This window comes from Idiotropiscis lumnitzeri, chromosome 13 (genome assembly GCF_059441095.1).
Source record: "Idiotropiscis lumnitzeri isolate Australia: NSW breed Sydney's pygmy pipehorse chromosome 13, RoL_Ilum_1.0, whole genome shotgun sequence".
Lineage (NCBI taxonomy): Eukaryota > Metazoa > Chordata > Actinopteri > Syngnathiformes > Syngnathidae > Idiotropiscis > Idiotropiscis lumnitzeri.
Window position 1 is genome coordinate 15,727,071 of NC_142403.1, and position 23,430 is coordinate 15,750,500.

The following is a 23,430-nucleotide window of genomic DNA, read 5'->3' on the forward strand; positions in this document are numbered from 1 at the left end:
GCTTTTCCAATCAATCCTCATTTAGATGGTACAAAATCCAAATGATACTCACATTTAGTCGTCTCAACCCTCCTGCTGTTTGTTTCTTTAGAACACCAAAAATATTCAGCGGTCAAGATGCATGTGCTGGATATGTTGTTTTAAAAAAAAATAAAATAAAACAGTTCTTGACTCCCCTGTTATAAAACAAGATTTTAGTTATGTGACACCAAGATGAGTAATTTCAATTTGTTTCTGTAAAAACAGTGATAAAAAAAACGACAAAAATTTGGCATTTGTTTTTATTTATTTTTTTAATATAACAAAAATAAGGCCATCAGTAGAATTTTTGTTTAAAAAAATATTTAGTTAAATTTTGGGCACCCCAATTTGACCGGCAAAATTATTTACATGGATTTGACAATTTTTTTTTTGTTTGTTTTTGGGATCCCAAGAGTAAGTAAGCGCTCCCTCATATAAGTTTTTGGGGTCCTTCGTGAGGCTTTTCATACTTCAAGGATTTCACCTGTTAGTTTGTTAGGGCAGTGACCAAAGTGGTGAAAGCATTGCTTGGGAGTGTGCCGTAGGATCTGTGGATGTTACCAGCGTGCTGCTTGCTCCCGTCAGGTGCACAAGAACCCGCTATATTACCGGCTCTCTACTTTTGCGATTCTAATAAAAATAAATAAATTAAAAAACAAAAAAATTGACCCACAGTATAACAGGAGGGTTAAATGACCAATATCGATTAATCGAGAGTCGCGTCCAACATTTTGACCGAATGCTGTATGGCGATGTATGGCAAGTGTACAGCACGTACATACAATCTATCCCATCTAAATCTCGTCTCGAGAAGCCAATGTAATGATTGACAGCTTGAGAGCTTTGAGCATGACTGCAGTGCATAAATCCTACTAATCACTTAGTGGTCAGTAAACACATCACGCACACACACACACACACACACACACAGCTGCCGAAAAAGTCCCTGTGCAACCCACCAGGATATAGATAATAAAAATAATACTGGATGGACAAACGAAACACTGCATCTTCCAAACACCAATGATCATGTAATCCATGAATCGAGTTCTCTTTCGGGAGGCAGCGGGTGCGGTTACAGTCCTTGCTGGGTATTTCGGCACGGGTTGTCCGAGGTCTGGCAACCCATGTTGGGATACTTGACCTGCACGCGGAACAGCGTCCCGTCGGCGCACATGCACAGCTTGTAGCGCTCCACGCCCTCGTCGAAGTACACGTCGCCCGCCGAGTTGGGGATGCGCGTGGCGTTGAACATGACCGAGCCGTTCAGCACGATGCTGTTCTCCTGCGAGTGACGACACATCCGCAGTGTTTCACATTGGAGATTTTGCGAGATTTACTTTTGCCACCTCTGAGCTGCAGTACTTATACTCACGGCTCTGAGCTCGATGTCGCCGCCCATTCTGAACTCGACGGTGCGGCCCATGATATTGACGCCCTCGTTGCCGCGAATGATGGCCTTGCCGTCCCCGCGGATGTTGAGGTCAGACGCGGCATTGCTTGTGATCTAACGGGAGACCAGACATACCAGTTGGAACTACAAACAAGAACTCAAAGTTCGTGAAACTTATAAGAGAGAGGGACAATCACCCGTTCTGTGGAGGCCTTCTTGACACTGAGCACCTTGACACCTTTGGGCAGGTGGAACTCGTGGTTGTCATAGTCGGTGCTGAAGAATGTGGTCTGGGTGCGGGGGTCTGTGAAGGATATCCCGGCGTCGCTGACTACCGATGTCTTATCCTTTTCCACACTCAGCTTGGAGGTGCCCTGCTGGAATACTACCTGCAACAAGCAACAATTAACATATTGATCGGTTATTCTTGAACTTTTTTTGTTTTGTTTTTTACACCAAGTGGCATCTGAAAAAATGTAAGAAATGTTTCAAAACAAACACTTCTTAATGACCAAAAGCAAATATATTTAACTAAAAAGCACAATTTACTTGTTTTTAACTTTCAAGTGCAACTGCACTCCGGCAGTAATTCCTTCATTTACCACAAGAGGGAGCCCAAGTGAATTAGTAATTTGCTCTTATGGTGGAGTTTATTTATTTATTTATTTTTTAAATCTCCTCTTACCGGGTTGTTGTTGCCAACGATGAGCAGGTCTTGGTCCTTACGACCCCCGACAGTGCTTTTGTGCAGTGGGTGAACCACGCCCATGTCGGCCTTCTGTTTGAAGCGCAGCAGACCCGATTCGTGGAACTCCATGCTGTCGCACCCGTTCGGACCGATGCGAATCACCGTCCAAATGACCAGAGTAATCTGAATGGAACAACGGCACAGAAGCTGAGAACTGTTTTTAGATATTACGATACTGTACAGTGATGTTTTTCTCTTTTAAAAAAACACATTGCAAATTCTTCGTGTTTTTGGGGACACCGCATTTTTCTAATTTCCGTACTCACGATGAGGTTAATCAAAGCGAGGAGGAAGAGGAGCACGATGACACACACAGCCATGTTGCCCTTGCGCCCCCGAAGACCCGTTTTGTGCAGACGCTCCTCCTCGATGGGCACGTAGCCCGCCTTGAAATTGCTGTTGTGCTCCTTGTTGGCGCCGCGTCTCTCAATGGCCTTCTCCCGCATGGACTTCTTCACCGGCCCGTTGGCGCTCTCCTGCAGAAAAGTGAACCACAAACCCTGTTAAGTATGATGCTGTTAAATATCATGTGATATAGCCAGGCATTTTCATTGGCTATAAACATCTGTGCTGCTGCAATATTTGGAATCACAACCAAATTAGGTGTATAACGAGATGCAGGACCACATATTTATAATCATAAAAAAAAGCTTGGACCACCACTGCTATGGTATATGCATTCCTTATTTAGACATATGCAAACTTTACTCTCTAAATTGACAATGGGCTTTTTAAACAGTTACAGCTCTTAATCAATGCAACTGTCATAAATTGTCAATAGGGATTTCTGGTATGTGCGACGTGCAGCCGCACTGGGCAGCATTTCTGGGGGCCTGCAACGCATCCAAGAAAAAATCTAGAATCGCCACTGCTCTGTGGGGTATACTACTCTTATTTAGACCTATGTGAACCTCTACTCTCTAAATTACCAATGGGCATTTTGAACAATTACACCTATTATCAATGCAACAGTACGGTTGAAATTCTCATTACACTGTGTGCTGGAATGTGTCTCATCTGAGACAGCCTGTCTTGTCTACATATGTGCCCATCGCTAAAAATACACCATTCCCAATTTAGGATCAAAACATACCTAGTAAACCGTTATTTATCAGTACTCTTAGCGTCTGTTGGTCGTCTCGCAAGCTTCATAAATGTCACTCACATTTTCTCCATTTTCAATGCAACACAGCCTTTATTAAACAATTACGATAGGGGAGGCCAATGTTTATTACGCTGGATTGACAGCGCGCTTGATTTCAACGCGAAGCATTTCGGTGCACAGCACGGACGAGCGTAACTGTCTCCGTAGCACATTCCGAATTGTGTCCGAAAAGGAGAAAATAAGAATAATTTGAGAATATAACGGACCTGCTCGGACGCCATGTTGACCCTCTCTCTCTTTCCGACCAGAGTGAGGGTAAGGAACGTACCACTTTCCGCCGTTTTGTTTTTCTTCTTGTCGAAACTTCTCGTGTTTTTGTAGGGTACGAGCTTCATTAAATGTACATCACTTTAATGTAAGATGCAGAAACACTGTAACATTTGTCGTGTTCACAAGGAGGTTTCAAATAATGTGAATTATCGTTTCGGGAAAATGGTACATTCCGATGCAACTACCCAATGACGGGAGGATCCCAAAATAGCAAACCACATTTCAAAGACGTACATATTTTCCAAAACCAGTTCAAGAAACTAGATCCTATATTCGTTTATAAAGTTATTATTATTAATATTATTTAGTTTATACCATTTTCTAATATTAATATATTTCCATGCTCATCAAGTCTTTGGATAATTGTATTAATCGAATTTTAAAACTGCTACACAATCCATATACACACTCAAACTGTAGATACGGAGAAAGCATCTATCTATCTATCTATCTATCTGTCTATATATCTATATATGTGTTTATGTAAAATAACAATTTTAATTAACATTTTAATACATTTTTAAACAATTTACTTGACAGTTGCCAAAAACGACATCGTTCCTCATCGAGCCCAATTGTGTAAATTAAACAACATCGCCCCCTATCGCATTTACATTTACTTGCAGCACCATTTTTTGTTGGTTTGTTTTTTTAAAGTTATTTAGTTATTTTTGTTTGAAAATACCGGTGTGTTTTGGTCACGAATACAATCATTAGGTGTAATTTGACGGTGTGCCATTACATTTGGGTGTCCATTTTCGAGAGAACACTAGAGGACAGCATCCAGGTGGAACTCTTTGGCGCAATGTCACCACTTAAAATGGCGGACGGGCAAATTCAACTGGTGAATGGATTCAAACTGGATTAAAAGCACATCACCGGCCACACAGCAACAGTCTGAGGGTTCCGGCTGCTGTGACACAAAGGCCGACAGAAGATGACGTGACGTGGACTCACCTGTAGGCGGGGACAACTCTTTTTTTGCTCGTTTTTTTTTTTTTCATTACTTTCGCTCGCAAAATCCACATTTTTTGTTTTTGTTTTATTCTTGCACCTGCGAGAAGCACGGACATGGCGGATGCTTTAAAGGCCCTGGTAACTCAGTCCTGCTTCAACGTTTTACAGGAACGGTTGGGGCGGTGGCAAAGAGAGTATCATGTGAGTTATTTAAGAATTTAAAGTTCACTCTAACCTGACATATACGTCATGATGTAAACACGTAATAGTGGTAGCCTGACGTTATGGTATGACTTCAAATTGCTTATTAATTCGTAATTTTACTAAGTTAGTTCGATTCTTTTAGAATTCACAATGTACACTTATTTGGCACTTTCCAGATTTACAATTTGAGTTTGGTTGCTATGGGGACGAGTCGCCGTGGCCACAGAGCGACCTTTCACAAAGAGCGTCGACTCGATTTTAAAGATCGTTCTTGGTCAGTTACTTCCTGTTTTGTGCACGCAAAACCGGAAGTGATTATTATCCCCATTTAGCTCTGGTGTTGCGTTTGTTAAAAAGTGAGATAACTACGGAATTAATTTATGTATCATGAACGTGACTTTTATTAACAACTGAGAAGATGTCATATATATCCTAAATGCATAAATAAATGATATAAATGTGTTTAAATCTTGTCAGAAGACAGCATCAATAAAGAAAACAAAATTTTAGAAAGTTAAGATTACATCATGTCGTCATCAATGCAAGACTGTGATCTCTGTGCTCCCCAAGGTCATTTCCTGTGATGAGAACATGAATCGATGCTGTGAGATGATGGAATTTACGGCCAAAATCCAAGGACAGCTTTTTGCCATCCTTAACTCCGTAGCTGCTGAAGGTCATTGCTCTACATAACCTACTGTGGATGTAAAAAGTCTACATACTCCTGCCCAATTGAAAAAAAAAGCCTTATCCCCAGTTATAAGACAGTATACACACTTGTGCAACTACTTTTTAATTGCGGTACACAGGTTATTGATCACATTTTGACATTGTATATCTTGGTTTCATTTTTACTATGAAAAACCTGGTATTTGTACTAGGGTGTGTATACTTTTTTGAGATCTACTTTATGTATGTGCGTATTGGTGTGCCATCCATTGCCTCCCTGTGACTCAGGTCAACACACAGACGGCGTTTCCACGCTAAAAACTCGCCTGCTTCCCTGGTTGGGGGCTTGTTTCTCACCATTACGGCCCCCCGTCCATAAAGAAAGCAATTTCAGCCTCTTCCAGGTGATTACACCTTTGAAAATGAACTTTTAGCGGCTGTAATGACCTCTGCCAAGGCCGGAAGATCCTAAATTGGCTGAATTTCTGTGCTCACCAGGATTTGGCAAAGAAGGAGCGTAAGCCTACAGACCTCTCTAGCGACATGCAATGGATGGAGTCTCAGCTGTGCTCCACTCGGCTGCAACTAGATTCGGTCAAGGCAGAGTGAGTCTGACACATGAGGAAACTAAAGGAAAAGTGTTGTTCACCTCGTTCAGTTTTTTACGTGACGTAGAATTGATCAAGCACCCAGTTCCGAAATGGTTACCCTTGCCACTTCTGGTACTCTTCTGTGTTAGCATTTAACTCGAAGATTTAAAAGCACGGTTATGTGGTTGCAGTGAATAGGGGGCAGTTCAGGATCTACTTCTCGCTCACTCACCACTCAAAAGTGAACAAGCACGCTACATAATAAATAAATGAATGGATGGAATACAGTAACGTATAAAAGATATGTTTGTTATTCCAGGCTGGATGACACTCACAGGGATCTGAACAAGACAAAGAGCAAAACAGCCACCACAGTACAGGCCACTGAAGATGAACTACTGCAACTGAAAGACGAGTAACTCGAACACACACACACAAACACGATCTGCATTTTAACATGCATGTCATCTAATTCTAGAAATAACGGAAACCGTGGAGGAACTCTTTCTCACCTCTCCAATAATGACTGAAATGGCTCATGATAAAAAGAGAGAGAGGGAGAGAAAATCCGAGCGATATGGATTTTTTTGAGGCAGATGCCGTTGCTGATTTGTGGCAGAGAAAAAAAAATACAGATAACTAATTAACCGATTAATTTAGAAATATATATAACGCATAATCCCCTCATGCATTTCAATGCGCGTCAATTATACAGAAATTTACACTATTCACGGGCTAAGAATGTATTGTTAAAAAAGAGGACTTCCTTTTTGAGCCCCCTAGAAATTACAACATGGCATTTTATGTTAAAATTGAATGTCATATACATATTTGGAACACACAATAAAATGAACAAAAAATAAATAAACTAAATTAAGCACAACTATAATGTGGCAGGAAAAATCAAATCATTGCACTTTTGCCTAAGCGTTGCTTGTGAAAATTAAGATCTACTTTGCTTTGAATGACCTTATCAACAAATGTTATTATATATATTGAAGGACACAAATTTGTGGCATAGAATTATGTCTAAAAATTGACGAGACCAGTGTTACTTGTGTACAACTAATGTAAATGGTGAGTACATAACGGTAAAAACAATTGACAATTTTTGAAGCGCCATAATCGGCCAATTTAATCTTTTGGCCTGAAAAAAAGTTGCCAAAAACTATTTTGTAAATAATCTCCCCTCTCGCACACAAGTTTCTCAATTCTTGCGTAACGTTCCTGTGCTGCCAAATCCCCTTGCTGGAAATATTCCAGGTAATTTTATTTCTTGATTCATGTTGTTCTTGGAACTAACATGTTCAGCATTGAGATGCTTTCCTGAAAATAATCACCAAGACGTTATTTTGAGAAGAGTGATATCACCTTTGACAATTCCCCGTTGCGGCGTAAAGACCCAGTTGTGTAACTTAGATGTAAAAAAACGTGGCATTTGTTTTTATTTTATTTTATTTTAGCTTGAGAGCAGCACACTTCCAAAATGAGCTTTACAAGCAGAAGTTGGACTCCTATGAGGATTACGAGCGTCAGATGTCAAAGTTGAGGGATGAAGTGTCATATTTGAGCTCACAGAGGTACGATCACGCCACAACACGCAAAACCTGCCGTCCGCATCCAACAAGCTCTCATGCCTTAAATCCCGTTTTTCAGGCTGGCCAGAAGCAATTCCGTGAGGCCTTTGACGAGCCTCCGGTGCACCTCCAGCTCCCTGCGGTCCGAGACGACCCCGCGGTCGCAGCTCACCACTTCCTCCCGCCTCATTCGCGTGGTGTCGCGCTTCAGTGACCTGTACAACGTGGAGCGGAAGGAGGCGCAGTTACAGCTTCTGGGATACATGAATGACTTGGAGACGGTCCAGAGGATCATCTTCATTGCCGTGGTGGTAAGACTTTTCAGCTTGTTCCTTTTTGGCCACATGAAGATATTTGAATATTTTTTTTTTTTTATGCCCGCTGAATGAGCTGAAAACTCACAGCTGACAATGAGGTTATAAAACAAAGTCAAAGTCGACATTATTGGACACAAGTTTTGCCAGAAATGCTCCTGAGCAAAAACTACAAAGTACGACTTTTCCCCTTCACTGTGGGCCAGAAACAGCTTTTAATGCAGGGGTGGGCAAACTTTTTGATTGGCGGGCCACAATGGGTTCTAAAATTTGACAGAGGGGCCAGACCAGGAGCAGATGGATGGAGTGTTTTGGTAACCTCACCTCATTGGAGAAAAAAAATACATTTAATTTTAAATGAAAATGAACAAAAGCATTACAACAATATATATGTTTTCAAAAAACCACAGTATTTAGAAAATAAAACATTAACAAGGTTTATTCATTTAATTTTTTTTCAAATTCGGCGGGCTGGATTAAAACGTTGAACGGGCCGCATGTGGCCCCTGGGCCGTTGTTTGCCCACACCTGTTTTAATGTGTTTGTTTATTGTGCGTTGTCACCCATCAGGAGTCCTTCAAGGCAGCTAAACTGGCTCACCGTCTCTTCAGGCTACGCGCCCGCAAAACTCTATCCTCATGTCACTACGGCCCCGAAAGCCTCGAAGACACTGTGGTGGACTACATCGTCCGAAACCAGGACCTCTATGACGTGCAGAACAGCGTCGAGGTAAGAAAGAGAAAGAAATGCGTCATCCATCATCGGAGGGTAGCGTTCGTTTGCGACTTTGGTGTTCACCCTGCAACAGGAAGTGCTCAGCGCCATGAATCTCAACCCTCGCATCGCCTCCATCCCAAAGGTCAACTTTTCCGTGGCTTGCCCCTTGATTCGAGAGACGTGCAAGCTGGCCTTCACCATGCAGACGTTGGACCCGCCCATCGACTTGGCCTTTGCCAGTGATGGAGAACTTTATATCAGCAACAAGTATGGCGCCAAAAAAACCATCAAAAACATAATTCAAAAGAATGTTTTAATTAAATAAAAAAAAAAAGAATTATGTTTTTATTAAATTTAAAAAAAAGTTAAATAAAATGTTTTAATTAAATAAAAAAATTATGTTTTTATTAAATTGAAAAAAAGTTAAAAAGAATGTTTTAATTAAATAAAAAAAATGAATTATGTTTTTATTAAATAAAAAATGTTAAAAAGAATGTTTTAATTAAATAAAAAAATGAATTATGTTTTTATTAAATAAAAAAAAAAAGTGTAATACAACATGTGCAGCAGATCAAAAGGATTATCTCATGAGATATGAAAAAAAAATGACATTAATTTCGTTGCTGCAGACACTAAGCCTCTCACTTCCCGACAGGTATCGTCGCAGCCCCGACTCGGACCTCACAGCCCAGCTGGTCTCGTACCACGTGTGGCCTGCTCTGATGCAGGGTGGCACCGTGCGCGCCAAGGGTGAAGTTGTGACCCAGAAAGGAGCTGTGGTACTGAAAGTAACATGAGTGTGAGTTAAGATGGTGACGTTCTGATGTGGAACTTGTGTTTTTGTTTCCTCTTGCAGTGGAGCAGAAGTCCGATCAGCTATATTCGCTCCCGGTCTCTCAGTCCAACTCGCAATCTCGTAAGTGGTACCGGTCACATTTTTGTGGAGGTTGCATTTTTTGTCCAATCACATTTCAGCATGTAAGTGTTGCTACGCCAGTCTAATCTGCCCAGTGCCTTTGAAATCACTTGTCGTGCTGTCAAGTATCTTGAACTGTCCATGATAGAGTTGCATGCTGTTATTTTGTTTTTAATAGTACGGATGCCGTCTATAATTGTGACATAATAGTAGTGATATTTCTAAAAGTTGTATTTATATGAAGTCTTCCTTTGCTCTTGACCCGATGCTTCCAGACATTTAACGACAGGACAAGGTTGTCTCCGGACGCTCTCTCCGCCAGCTGCCTGTGACCTCTCAACCAGGAAATAGATCTTCGCCACGCAGAATAAAAACAAAACAGATTGGACTGGTCAGTTTACATCTTTGCTTCATGCGAGAAAATGTCTGCCGCATCCGTGTGACTGCAGGCCGCACGGTAAGTGGAGGTGAACTCACCTGGCAGCTATGTGAACAACACCTCGGTGCTAATAGTCTTAATACTTAGCATTTGATTTCCTTATCCTTGATATCCAGTCTAAGGTTCGTGTACTTGTGCGCTCTTCATAAGGACCTTAAGCTGGATATGAAGGATCGCTAACGAATGCTCAAACGGCTACTTCAACTCTAACAGTATCATAGTGACTGATATGCAGTATCTTTTTTTCGTGGGGAGGGCGAGAGGGAGAGGGAGAGGGAGGGAAGTGTGCTGCAGTGAGCCACCAGCTTTTAATCTATCGGCCTTGAAAGTTAAAAAAAAAAGGCCGATGCCAATATTTGGCAAAATGCCAAATATCGGCGCGACCGACCGATAATCGGTCTATCATTGTCATTTCTGAAACTACCCTTTTTCGCCAGATAGACGTAAGACGATCAATATGCCATCAAGCTAGTTACTGTAGTTTGAACGTACGACTTTTATAATGCTTGTTTGTGTGCCTTTTAGTATTTTTGTAGCAATAAAAATGCACATCATTGTTCCCCAACTTTTATTGAGGCTCTTATTTTACATGAGATATGAGTCACGGACCACGGCACACCACCAAACAAAAATGACACGAAAGTATTCTTAGTACTATTTAATGATGTCACTATGTCACTATACAGTTTGTAGTACCGAAATAATGAATTGAATCGGTGTTTGACTAATTGTTTCAACAGCAGGTGGTGCTGCTGCTCTATCAAAAGAGCCAAAGAAATCAGGCAAATTTTCAAGCGTCGGAGCATAGTCAGTGATTGCTTTGGGAGCCCAGAGGGAATCCCTGAAGAAAGGCTAGCATCCGTGACGAGATGCCTTCAAGAGCACTCTTCATCTTAGCGTTGGGTCATCTTCAGGGGTGGCGCGCCTCTCATTACGTTGGCGAACACTTTTTTTTCTAAAAGGAAGTAAAATGTTTTAGATGAATATTTTTGCACTCATTCGGAATCTGCCCTCGTAATTTCTTTAGAACATCGAGTCATCATCATCATCATCATTATCATAATGTTTACGAATTAAGGGTTGGATTTAGCAGAAAGGCGCGATAGATGTTTTCAAATCAGGCGAGTAAAAGTCAAAAGTATTCAAAATGTAATCTATTACAGTCAAGTTTTACATTTGATGTTTAGTTTTTCTGATTTAATGTGACTGTTTATAAAGGTGCTTTTTTTTTTTTTTTTTTTTTAAAAGAAATGAGCTTGTAAAGTAAGGCTTTCTTTTTTTTAAGATTTCTTTTTAAGAAATGACCATGTATAGTAAGGCCCTTTTTTATTATTATTTTTATTTTAAAGAAATGACCCTGTATAGTAAGGTTGATTTTTATTTAAAGAAATCATCATCTATAGTATAAGGTGCTTTTTAAAAAAAAAAAAAAAAATTTTTAAGAAATGACCTTGTATAGTACGATAGTATGGTGCTTTTTTTTATATAAAGAAATGACCTTATATAGCAAGGCCCTTTTTTAAAAGATTTTTTAATGAACATTTATTGTAAGTCTTTTTATTTATAGATTTATTTTTTTTATAGAAATGACGCTTTTTTTAAAGGAATTTCCGGCAAAGTGTGTGTGTGTGTGTTTTTGTTTGTGTGTGCGCGTGCGCGTGCGTGTGAGTGTGTGTTCCAAGAAAGTCCATTTTTTTCCTCGTGGCAAGTAATGAACGTGGAAGTCTTGCCTCCTGTGGTTTTCTCCGCTGGGACTTACCGAGAAACCTTCCACAACACTTCGACACTCAACTGACACGCGCACGCACCCTTGCGCACGCACGACGCACTGCTTGACCTCCTGCAGACAAGCGACGCTTGCTCGCGCCGACCGACTGATGGAGTCATTACAATGCAAGTCATGCAACGATGTCGGCTCCCTCACTTGTACCCGTAACCTTGGCTGCTTTACTCATTTGAAACCTTACGCCGAGTTGAAAACCCAAACTCATATTTGCGAATTTAACACTGGCTTGAGACCAGAAAATTGAAACATGAACTACTTTAAAATCCTAATTTAAAACTAACTCAATTTTGAAACCCTTATGTGAAACTCCTACAATCGGTAGTTTGGTAACCCTAGTTTCAAACCCTAACCCAAGTTGGAAACCCCAACCCTAATTTGAAACCCTATCTCTAAACCAGGGGTGGGCAAACTTTTTGATTTCGCGGGCCACAATGGGTTCTAAAATTTGACAGAGGGGCCAGGAGCAGATGGATGGAGTGTTTTGGTAAACTCACCTCACCAGAGGGAAAAAAAAAATACATTTAATTTGAAATGAAAGTGAACAAAAGCATTCCAACAACAAATGTCTTTGAAAAATCACAGTATTTAGAAAATAAAACAAGGTTTATTCATTTCATTTTTTTCAAGTTTATCGGGCCGGATTAAAATGTTTAACGGGCCGCAGGTGGCCCCCGGGCCGTAGTTGCTCCTCACCTTAGTCAACAAAGTGCATATCATGAATGGAAGCGCCGTTTTCCACCAAACACGTGATATAACGTTTTTTGTTACCAAGCAGGAAAAATGGCACTCAGTTACACACGACACTCTTGCACATTTTTTAAAAAAAAAAATAGTCTTGCCGTTTTCTACACTCTATACCATTTATGTACATGTTTACAAAGAAAATTAAGTGCATTTCCATGACAAGGTCTTCATCAATTTGGCACGGAGTGGGAAAAACACAAGACATAATTGTCCCATTAGATGCTAAAAGGCAAGCTCCAGGGTGAAATATCGAATTAACACCATGGCATGAATATTTACCACCAACACCATTTACATGTCTAATGGAAGTATGACTACATGCAAAAATAAACAGTAAACATGACAAATAAAAACATTTATTTCACTTTTTTATTGCACATTTTTTTTCTGCAAAATTTGAACGTCACATTCCGTGCACGGAAGTCTTGTGTTGCTACAGGAAGCCGATCCCAGGTTTACTGGGCAAAATCTAATCAAAATGCTAGCAGATTTGAGTTTTAAATATGTGGTTATTAACACATACTGCATAAAGCTATGAGATACCAGGACCTGGTATCTGCTGGTACTGTCACTTGGGCTGGTTATCGGCCAATCAAAAGATTAAAAAAAAAAAAAAAAAATGGTATCATCAGATCTAAGCTTTCCATTCCCAGAAACTTTGTCTCAATCTGATGTCATAAGAAGATACAAGGTCAAAATTCTTATAAAGATATTGCATCTGTGCATTTGGGTTTGCAGATAACCAATTACAAAATATTTAATCAGGTCCTGGTTTTGGATGATTGAGAGTTAGCAGGTACCAAGTCCCGGGAAGGCCATTGGGCTCGTTGTTGCCACAAGAAATTGTGGACAAAAGTGCAACATTGCAAATAGTGAAGGTTTAGTGTCAACATTGCCGGCATCAAAAGTTTCAACAAATTTAAAGTTCTTAATGTCCCACAATATGTGATATTTTATGTTTATTGATTAGCAAAAAATAAACAGTGTTAAAATGAACAAAAACCATTTAAAAGTGGAAAAAAAATAACCCCAAAAGCCCATATTTGACTCTTCAAACCGTGACATTGTGTGTGCTCACCACCGCTAATTGTTTTTAAAAAAATAAAATCAAATAAAAAAAACAAATACAACTATAGTGTTGCTTGTGTCCCGCAGTTAGTGCTACGTTACAGAAATAAATAAGTTCAATAAATAAGAGACTCCATCCACAAAATGTGTTGTAAATGTGCTTTGTCGGCTGATCCCGTCATTAGGTAATTTACCCAAATTAAAACTTATCACTTTAAAACCCTAAAAAAAAAAAAAAAAAAGATGCATAGGAATTGAGAGGAATGACAATGGGTCGATTAATACACCATCCTCTGTAGAGTATTTTCTTTTTGCATAAAGTGCGCTCAGATGCAGGTGAAGTCAGTTAAAAAGTTCAGGTGGTTTGGCACAAATGGAGGAGGAAGACGAGGAAGTGGAGGAGGAGCGAGTGAGGAGTCACTCCCTGGACTGGTAGAAGAGGATGTATCCCGACTCGGAGTTCTTGGAGATGTCTGAGGTAAGTCCGTAAAACTCTTCGATGGCGTGAGCGTCGATTTTCTGCGGGGCAGGTTTTGGACGGATGAGACAAACATGGCTTGCGTACAAAGAAGAACAAAAAGAGGATGACGCACCTCCACGATGTCATCGTCAAATAGCAGCCAGAAACCATGACTCTTCACGATGGTGATGTAATGCCCTCTGTTTGGACCACTGAACACACACACACAAGCAATGTCAAAACAAACATGAATGTTGAATTGTTAGGATAGTGGATCTTCTATACATGCATTTAGAAATGTCATATCAAAAATGAAATATTTTGTCCGGCCAATCATCTGTGTGCACTTCACCTGCCGCAGTGGACCACCACAGCCACCAGGTCATACATGCGATCCAGGTTGACGGCGTCGCCGGATGTGTTGAAGAGACGCAGCTCCAGGGGGAAGACCACGCGGTACGACAACTTGGTGTAGCGGTGCAGCTGCTCCATGTACTTGAACCTCTTCAGGTGCAGCGCCAGGATCATGGGCAGCTTCTTCACGCACATCCTACCACAAAGACGCACAGGTGGGCCGAATTATTCAAGATATTTAATGAATATTAGCAGACCTACAAAATACCACTGGAATGTTTTGTAAATTATTATGCAGACTGGTTCATTGCCATTTGCGCTGTTTTGGAGGTGGTGCGTTTACTGACCGCTTCTGCGCCTCCTGCTTGCTGCAGCACATTTCGCAGTAGTATTTGTACTCGCTGCACAGCGTCTCCGTGTTGCTGAAATCCCTGCGGAGCGACACGGGTGGAACGGGGGCGTTATCCAATCTGACATGCTTTGCACCACTTGGTGCCATTTCCAAATAAGGACTACCTGAGACAGTGCGTTATCGACGTGTTTTGCTCCACGTCCACGGAAAGGTCGAGGAAATCCTCATCTTTGCTGCTGACCTGGCAAAGACATTCAGGGAGGCCTAAGACGGAGGCGGGCAAACTTTTGTATTCAAAGGCCACTAAATTAGATTTTTTTTAAATGGAAAGATTGTCGGGATGAGTTTGGAAAAAATTAAAATAAAATAATAAAAATCATTTCGATTTAAATTTTATAAAAATCTTGTCATTTTGTTTATTTTAAAATTTTTTATTTTTGTTAATCAAATACAAAGTTGAATGCATATGCAAAAATGTTGCACTTGTAAGTACTTTTTAATTTTAGAAGTTTGAAATAAATCAATTTACATTATCGAGATACATGCATGCAAAAATTTGTAAAAATACATTTCAATCAAATAGAATATTTAAAATTGTTATTAATTATTATTATTTTTTAGATTTTATTCATAATGAAAGTTTTAGTAAAATTGTTAATTTTTAAAAAATTTTAGAAATAAAAAAAAATGAATATAAAAAATTATACTTTAAACAAAATAAATTATAATTAGAAAAATTAATACAATATTTCAATGTTTTAGTAAAATTGTTCATTGTAAAATATTTATTATGTAATTCTTAATAAATTAATATATATTTAATGAGATATAAGAATGCAAATATATAAACAATACAAATAAATAACCCTAACCCGTCTGGGCTTAAACAGTTTATTTAAATTTTTTAATGCTAAATTTAGCTATAATTAATCACTTAACCATCCAAAAATACAATGTTCTATGAATATATAAAAATCTCTATTTTGACAATATTTTGTATCTTATGATTTCCAACAAATATCTTCATTCATTTAGACTTTTCCAGTTTATGACTTTTTATTCTACCATTCTTTCCAATTTCCTTGTCTTCACCAAATCCATTTTTCAATTTCCAAATGAAAACTAAATGAATAACTGCATGTGAATGACGCAATTTTGTCTCGTGGCCACATACCGTCTCGCAGTTGAGGCAGCGGGTCTCGTTGGTCAGCGTGCCTTGGAAGATGTCGTGCACCCAGGTGGGCTCCGGCTTGTTCTCGGCAGCCGTTGCCGTCGTCATTGTTGTCGCCTCGGGCTCGGCGGGGGGGCCGTTGTTCTTCAGGCGTCCGTTCTGCTTCTCCTGCTTCTTCTCCTCCTGCAGGATGTCGGCCACTGTGTTCAGCAGATAGTTGAGGAACTCGTGGGCATCCTGCTGCATGTAATTGTCGAAAAGGTCTGCAGAAAAAAAGAAAAATAAAGAAAATCAACGCCATTGGGTGAATACCTTATGTGGAACAACTTCTCCAAAACAATTGACACAAAAAAAAAATAATAAAAAAGGTGTGTTATTCGGCAACCATTTTGAAACTTCTTTAATGTAAATCCCTGCACTAAAAACTAATTTAAAAACGCACAAAAAAAATGTTTAATACCTCTTAATAGAGGTATAACATTTTTATTTTCTTCCAGATTTTTAGTAGACCCAGAGCAAAGACGACGTGGTCTCCTCACCGTTCTCCTTACGCAGGCGTGAGATGAACTTCTTGGGCGGGATGACGCCCACCTTCTTTTTCTGCGTGGCGATGGAGTGGAAGAGGTCTGCCAGGCACGTGAGCAGGTTCTCCTTCTTTTTCTGCTGGGCCTTGTACGCCAGCACGTTCTCGCGGAACGGCCGGCAGAAGTAGAGCGCCTGCAGCACCGAGTTGCAGTAGCACGTGTTGCCAAACTGGAACCGAAACAAACGACGGCAACCTGTTAGATACACTTAACCCTCCTCTTACGGGCGCGATGTTCAGGAACAGCAATAATAGCCCCTGGGTCAATTCGACCCAGGTTATGTTTGTTCATCCACAATGTTGAGATCTCATTAGGAACTCTAGTACTAAGCATTTCAAGCCATATTTAGTGCATTACGTCTCAAAGATTATACTTAAGTGGTTTAAGGAAGCCAAATTGAAGCTGTTTAACCCTCCCGCTCTGCTCGGGAGCAGAAATCGGGTCAAATTGACCCGGGCATATTTAATGATCCAAATTGTTTATACCTCAACACTTCAATTCATATTTTAATGCACCACCGCTCATAGATCATGTGTCAAGGATTTAAGGAAGGCAAATCTAAGTCTTTTTAATCCTTTTGTTATATTTGTGCCTCACAAGCAGCAATTTTGTTCCAGAGTCAATTTGACGCGGCTTGTGTTTAAGCATCCTAAAATATCAACATTGTATTTATTTTTTTTTATGCGTTAATATCTCATTATCCCCAATGCTTGCTGAGTCAATCCATATTTTGTGTGTCACCTCTCACAGTAATGTTTCACTGAGGATAATAATTCACCAATTCTCACAAACACTAACAGAATCAGTGCAGCAACACATGCAGACAGTCAATAGAACAATACTCACACCATATATTCTTTTATCTCGGTGAAAAATAATATTCCTGCAGCTACGTTTGAATTATATTGCCCCCTGGTGGTCAAGGAGCTCATGCCAGAAGGAGCAGCTCAAGACCCATTGAATTATCATGATGAAAAAAAAAGTCATTTCAATACTAAAAAATTGCGAACATTTGTGGTTTCGGTTCATTTCAATGGCCTAAAATGAGTTGATTGTCTCAAATTACGGACGAGGTTATGGAAAAAATGTAACTCTTATCTTGAGGCAATACTGTAATCGTTTTGATGCTTACATTGACCAGACCAAAGTAGTGTTCATTGATGGGGAACTGCTCGGGGCCGATGTCTTTCTCCAGAGCGGAGGCATTGGTGCCCTGCAAGCAGAGAGACAACAAGCAAAATTAGGAACGTTTGGCCTTGGCACAGTTCTCCAGGAAGGTCTTTCCCACAGAGTGACGCTAGTTGGCTAGATGAAAATGGATCCGGTCTAAATTGTCCAGGTGTGTTTTACAGATGATTGCCGGGCCCAGGGCGCTTATCTCTGCGCCGAGTTGGCCTTTTCCCTCCACAAGCTCAAAGCGAGGCTTTGTTCGACCGGCGCAGGCGACAATTTAGCCGGCGGGCGCCCCGCATCGCTTGCTTGCGAGCGTCAAAGCAAAAGATGCTGAAAAGGCCTTTGTGCCAGCGAGCCGGAGAAAGTAGTGGTATTAGCGCACTTTCACATCAATCACTGTCTTTGGATTCATTGTTTTTGTTTCTATCAGCAGTGAGAGCTTTGAACATCCAGTCAGGAAGGGGTCTGATAGACAAATAATGGACAGACAAGACCATTCAGACAACATTATCCCCTTTTTTCCATGGAAACGTCCTCTTCACATTCTTTTATTTAATCCGATCCCCCACTAATCAGTGCTTTGTTTGAAATGATCCCTCATTTATTTTTTTGGGTGTTTTGTAAAAAAAAAAAAAAACATCCACAGCAATTTAAATTAGTGTCAATTGGAATAGCTGGGATGCACAGTTTTTTTTTTCATCCAATGTTTTTTGTCATTTGTAGTTTGCTAGCTGAGAAATACCCAGACAAAGTTGACCTTTCTATATTTCCGTTATTCATTCCTTTCCATCCCAAACATCAAATCCCCAAATTGTACAGTCCAACATCAGTCAACCAGGAAGAAGGAAATAACAATTTTGTCATTTTATTGTTTTTGTGTCACCTTCTTACCCCCGAAATCCAGCCATCCTAAAAATAGGAAACCAGAAAAATGGTACAATAGTCATTTTACGCCGTGACGTCATAGTGACGACACGGTGTGTTCAGCATTCACAGCAGCCTGGGTCCCTGAACGCAACACAAGCACTGATGACCGTCTCTCGTTATGCAGTGTAAACTTAACACAAAGCACACAAGGCGCTAACACACAAATGAGTCAGTAATCAAAACGGCAACAGCGATATTGGACATATTTAACGGAGCCCAGGCGGCCTCGTATCCGGTTTTGAGTGTCCGCTTTCAGCCACCGCACACCACAAGCCCTCGCTCGGGTCAACACGGAGGGCACTCCGGCTAGCAACAGCAGACAAGCGAGCGCTTAGTACTCACCATATTACAAATGGAGGCGATGTTTCTGACAGTCATTTAGTTCACAGTGTCCCACTGGCCGCCATCTTCAGGAAACAAACATGACTGAGGGAGCAAACAAGTTGAAGTGGAAGGCCACACACACAGCGAGAAACCCCGGGGCGGCGTCGCAACGCAGACCCGCGGCACCATACGGGCAGCGACGACCCCCGAGAGACTGGAAACGAGCTCAGAGACGACGTAGCCTCATCGCCAAAATAGATGACAATAAAACATAATGGAGACTAATTACGAGCGGCAGGTTTGTTAGCAAACAAACAGGAAAATGCTTCCGCGGAAACGTCATGTAGCCCCACCCACCTGCCGCCAAACATAACGATTGGTTCAGCAGTAAGCATTTGATTGACAGCGACAGACAGCCAATCATAAAGTGGAAGTGTAAACCTTGGTTGCAATGCAACCAATCATTGGTGTATCACAGTTGATTGAGGGAGGCACAAACCGAGTTGGGTCGGAGGTTCGGAAGTAAGTCTTTGACTGACAGAGAACTACAGCCAATCACAGAGTGGAATAGGAAAACTTTGCTCCGCTGCTACCAATCATTGGCATCTATTATTTCTCAATGGATGACGAGTCGTCGAATGAATGAAAATAAGAACGTTTATAAATAAACAAAATTCAAAGATACAATATGTGTTTCCAAGTTCATATATAATTTTGTTTATATTTTCACATTTTAATCATATATAAGGGTGAAAAAAATCATGAATTTATTTTTATTTAATTCTATTTTCTTGTCTTCTAAACCATAAAAAAAACAGACAACCTCTATGTAAAACGTGTCCAAAATAAAGGTTTTATTTCAGAAATCAACAAGTGGCACATCGATTTTACGGTGAACAGAGAGCAAAGACAGGATGGAGTCTTGTAAATGAGATTTTTACAGAAAAACATGGATCAGTGATTTTGTTTGCGTGCATTCAATCAACCCACCATGCATGTTTTTGGAATGTGGGAAGAAACCCGAATACCCGGAGAAAAGCCATGCAGGCACCGTTAGAACCACTGCACGTGTCATCCACTGTGCCGCCACCACAAATAATAATTACCACAAAACTCATTTTACTCTATTCATTTAAAATGTACCTTTGAAGTCTTTGTAATTGTTGAATTTTTCTGTATGCCAAAACCTTATCAGAGTCACATTGCATTATCTAGCACGCCTGAAAGCAAAATGTCACCTTGGGGGGGCTTTAAAAATGGTCCAGAATGCTCTCTGTAGGGGTTCCCCCACGCCTCAGGCTGCACCATCTCGCTTTGTTTGTGCTTTCACAACAACCCCGCCGCAATTATCTCCTTAGCATTTAAATGTGGATCCCAAAAAAGAAAGGAAAACTACAAATAATTGGGATGAAAGGCACTTCAAAAGGGAAAGGGCAGCAGAGGATTGGGAGGGCGTCGTGTTTGGTATGCAGCTTCGTTTGCTTACATTATGTCAGCCTGTAATTGACGAGGAAACAATTGCAGCTGGTGGGCTTTCAATACAAAACGTTCCACAGTTTTGTTTTGCTTTTTCTGTCCCCGGTGAGGATATACTGTATTCATTTGTCTTGAGTAACAGCAATTTTCTTTTATTAACTTTGTCGTCGCTATTTGTGTGCTTCCGTGTGGCTGTTTCGAGGGTGATGAACGTGAAACCAAAACAGGCTTGGAAACTTGGGCGATAATGGAGATAAGTTATCTTCCTTTTCGGGCTGCGTTGCTGATGTTTTGCTGTGGGCACGTCGGAATTTTGTTGCCACAACAAGTTCACGCCAGGCAGGTGAAGCATGGCATCCAGGCAGGATGTTTTCAATTTCCTGGTTTGATAGACAGAAGCGTGTTTCCGGGAAAAGCAAAAACAAAAATATGAAGCTGTGTCACACTAAAATGGCAAATTTTTTTGTTCAATTTTGGGTGTGATGTTTTTACATGCTGTATTTTTTTTCACTACAAATGATTCTCTTGCATAAAAAAATTAACATTAAAGACTGACATATCTGCCATCTTGTGGTGATTGGTGATATTACAACTTGAAACTATAGTTGACCACTCCATGTTCACGGTTCGGATCCCACGGCTTGGCAGTCTCGGATTTGGGTTCTTTTTTTTTCCTCAATCTTTTCATATTTTGTATTTTTCCTGTTCAATTTAGGGCAAGGGTCCTTGAGCCTTTTTTGGGTGCCCATTCAAAACAAAAACGCCGATGCAGTTTTGTTTTAATTTGTGAACATTTTTGTTCACCAGGATATACTCACTTGAAAAAAAAAATGTATTTTGAGTTACAAGCTGTTGCTGGGTCAATTGTTTTGATATTTGCAGAGAGCTAAAATGTTTGCACTTTCAGACATTCACTCAACGGGACGGACCGTCAAATATACAATATGAGAACACACACGAGCAACTGCTGTAGGCTGGAAATCATGCTCAGACGCTCACGTGTAGATGAAATGGCCGCACACTATGCCACGCCCCTTAAAGGCACACATCCAACACATGAGCTCTTCATTAATGAACAGTCATTTATCAGTTGCAGAAAGCAACGGAGGATCGATGGGAAGTTATTATACAACCCCACACACACACACACACGCACGCACGCACACGCACAGATGCACACGGCCTGGCATGCCTCTTGGCTTTGGTACGCGCTGTTCCCAACAATCTTGTGGACTGAAGTGGACATGTCTGATGCAGAGGCTTCATTAAACAGATCAGCAGGGCATGAAGGGGACACGGCAGATGAACACTCAGGGATCATCATCACAAAAAAAACGACTCAATGCAAGCAGAGCCAACATTTTGCAGTGCTGCAGCGGACGACATTCAAGTCATCATTTAATTTTTTGTTTGGAAATGTTTTTGAATGGGACGGGAACATGACTCTATGATCGAGGACGTCTCCCTGCTGTACACGTAGCGTGAATACATGTTAGAGACATCAAGACTGCTCGCTTGTGATATAAATAAAAATGTCCTCAAAAAATATATACGTATATAATTAAATAAAGAAAAATTACATGCCACTGAATAAAAAAAAAATCACGACGTAAATAAGAACATCACTGAATATTTTTATTTCAATAATACCATTAAATACATAAAACTACAATACAGTAAATACAATTTCCATTATAAGATTATAACATTTAATTTCCATTAAACAAATAAAATGCCATACAAATTCCATAAGCACCAAGAAATTAAATAATGACATTAATGAAATGACATTCAGTAAAAAAAATTAAAATAATTAAAAATATCCAAATTCTTTGTCTTAAAAAAAATTAGTAATGTCCTTAAATAAATATAAATAATAAATAATATATAATAATAAAATAATATAAATTAAATTAAATTATAAAACCAAATAAAAAATCCATTAAATAATTGAAAATTAATAATAACATTTCTGGATTATAACCACAGTTAAATAATTTAAATAATTTCTAAAAAATAATAAAATGCCATTAAATAATTCAAACATTAAATAATGGAATTAAATAATTATGTTTAAAATGTTTAATATGATTTGTTTACAATAGAGTCACTTCATGCGCTTATCATTACTATTATAAGAATTTTGGCAACCCAGTTTTTTTTTTGACATGCTCTAAATATTGAGTAGGAGAGTAAGTTTGCAGGAACAAGGTTATCTTGCATAATGGCAAGTGACACACTGCCTCCGCCGACATAATAGCGAGCACATCAGCATTGTCACGTCGCGGCTGCGCCAAGACGGGAACATGAAGGCCAATGTGGCTCAAGTACAATCGGCGGCTGCCTCACAAATTCAATTGCTTCAACTTGAGTCACTCGGGGCTTATTTGGGGGAACTAAACAATGAGGAGGTTCGGCTTGACCTAGTTTACACAGAATGGTGTCATTTTACACTCTGTGTGGGACCCTGGATGTAATCGAACCATTCTTTTCAACAAAAACAGACTAGATGAAATAGTTATTAGCTGTTAGTATTAAAAAAAGGTTTCTGCTAGAACAGGAATGGGCAAATGGCGACCATTTTTTAGTAGTCCCATGATTATTTTTTTTTTTTTGGTCAACTGTAGTTTTAAGTTGTAATATCACCACTCATCACTAGATGGCAGACATGGCTCTGCTGCACTTACAACGGGTTTTATACGATGTTTTATACCTGTGTATACATAAGCGGGCCTACTATTTTTTTTTTTTGCAGCTTTGGTGGCTAAGATAATGGATGGAATGATTTGCAGGAGAAATATTATACCTCAATAAGGTCAGCGTTCTTGCATTTTATTTTGATTTGCTGTTCTACAGTTTTGTGCCATCCGTGAAGGCTAATTTCGGGTAGACACACACGCAAACAAACATAAATATATAATTTATTATTTTTTTTAACTGAATAGTAAAGGACCGGGGTGTATAATAGACAGACAGACAGACAGACAGATGACTATCTCCCTCTCCAGTTTGTTTATCCAGCTGAAGAGCT

General features: G+C 40.0%; 3 protein-coding genes across 4 annotated transcripts; 1 reads left to right on the forward strand and 2 right to left on the reverse strand.

The window, feature by feature from the left end:
- Positions 1-739: 739 nt before the first annotated feature.
- sgcb (sarcoglycan, beta (dystrophin-associated glycoprotein)) lies at positions 740-3,690 on the reverse strand. The gene is made up of 6 exons (XM_088313328.1): positions 3,534-3,690; positions 2,429-2,638; positions 2,100-2,285; positions 1,612-1,803; positions 1,397-1,528; positions 740-1,306 (listed from the first exon to the last, which is right to left on the reverse strand). Exons 1-6 carry the CDS (start codon positions 3,660-3,662, stop codon positions 1,097-1,099), a joined length of 1,059 nt encoding a protein of 352 aa, XP_088169454.1. The 5' UTR covers positions 3,663-3,690; the 3' UTR covers positions 740-1,096.
- Positions 3,691-4,391: 701 nt separating this feature from the next.
- spata18 (spermatogenesis associated 18) lies at positions 4,392-10,209 on the forward strand. Of its 2 annotated transcripts, none has more exons than XM_088313511.1 (12): positions 4,392-4,755; positions 5,329-5,434; positions 5,716-5,831; positions 5,926-6,032; positions 6,337-6,432; positions 7,481-7,597; positions 7,674-7,905; positions 8,479-8,637; positions 8,717-8,892; positions 9,281-9,404; positions 9,482-9,541; positions 9,817-10,209. In XM_088313511.1, exons 1-12 carry the CDS (start codon positions 4,669-4,671, stop codon positions 9,871-9,873), a joined length of 1,437 nt encoding a protein of 478 aa, XP_088169637.1. In that variant the 5' UTR covers positions 4,392-4,668; the 3' UTR covers positions 9,874-10,209. The 2 variants fall into 2 exon arrangements, with proteins under 2 accessions (XP_088169637.1, XP_088169638.1); XM_088313512.1 differs by lacking the exon at positions 4,392-4,755 and adding an exon at positions 5,048-5,114.
- Positions 10,210-12,852: 2,643 nt separating this feature from the next.
- On the reverse strand, positions 12,853-19,275 carry usp46 (ubiquitin specific peptidase 46). The gene is made up of 9 exons (XM_088314068.1): positions 18,942-19,275; positions 17,632-17,712; positions 16,455-16,668; positions 15,919-16,178; positions 14,909-14,985; positions 14,740-14,823; positions 14,391-14,588; positions 14,172-14,250; positions 12,853-14,097 (listed from the first exon to the last, which is right to left on the reverse strand). Exons 1-9 carry the CDS (start codon positions 18,975-18,977, stop codon positions 13,996-13,998), a joined length of 1,131 nt encoding a protein of 376 aa, XP_088170194.1. The 5' UTR covers positions 18,978-19,275; the 3' UTR covers positions 12,853-13,995.
- Between the last annotated feature and the right edge of the window lie 4,155 nt (positions 19,276-23,430).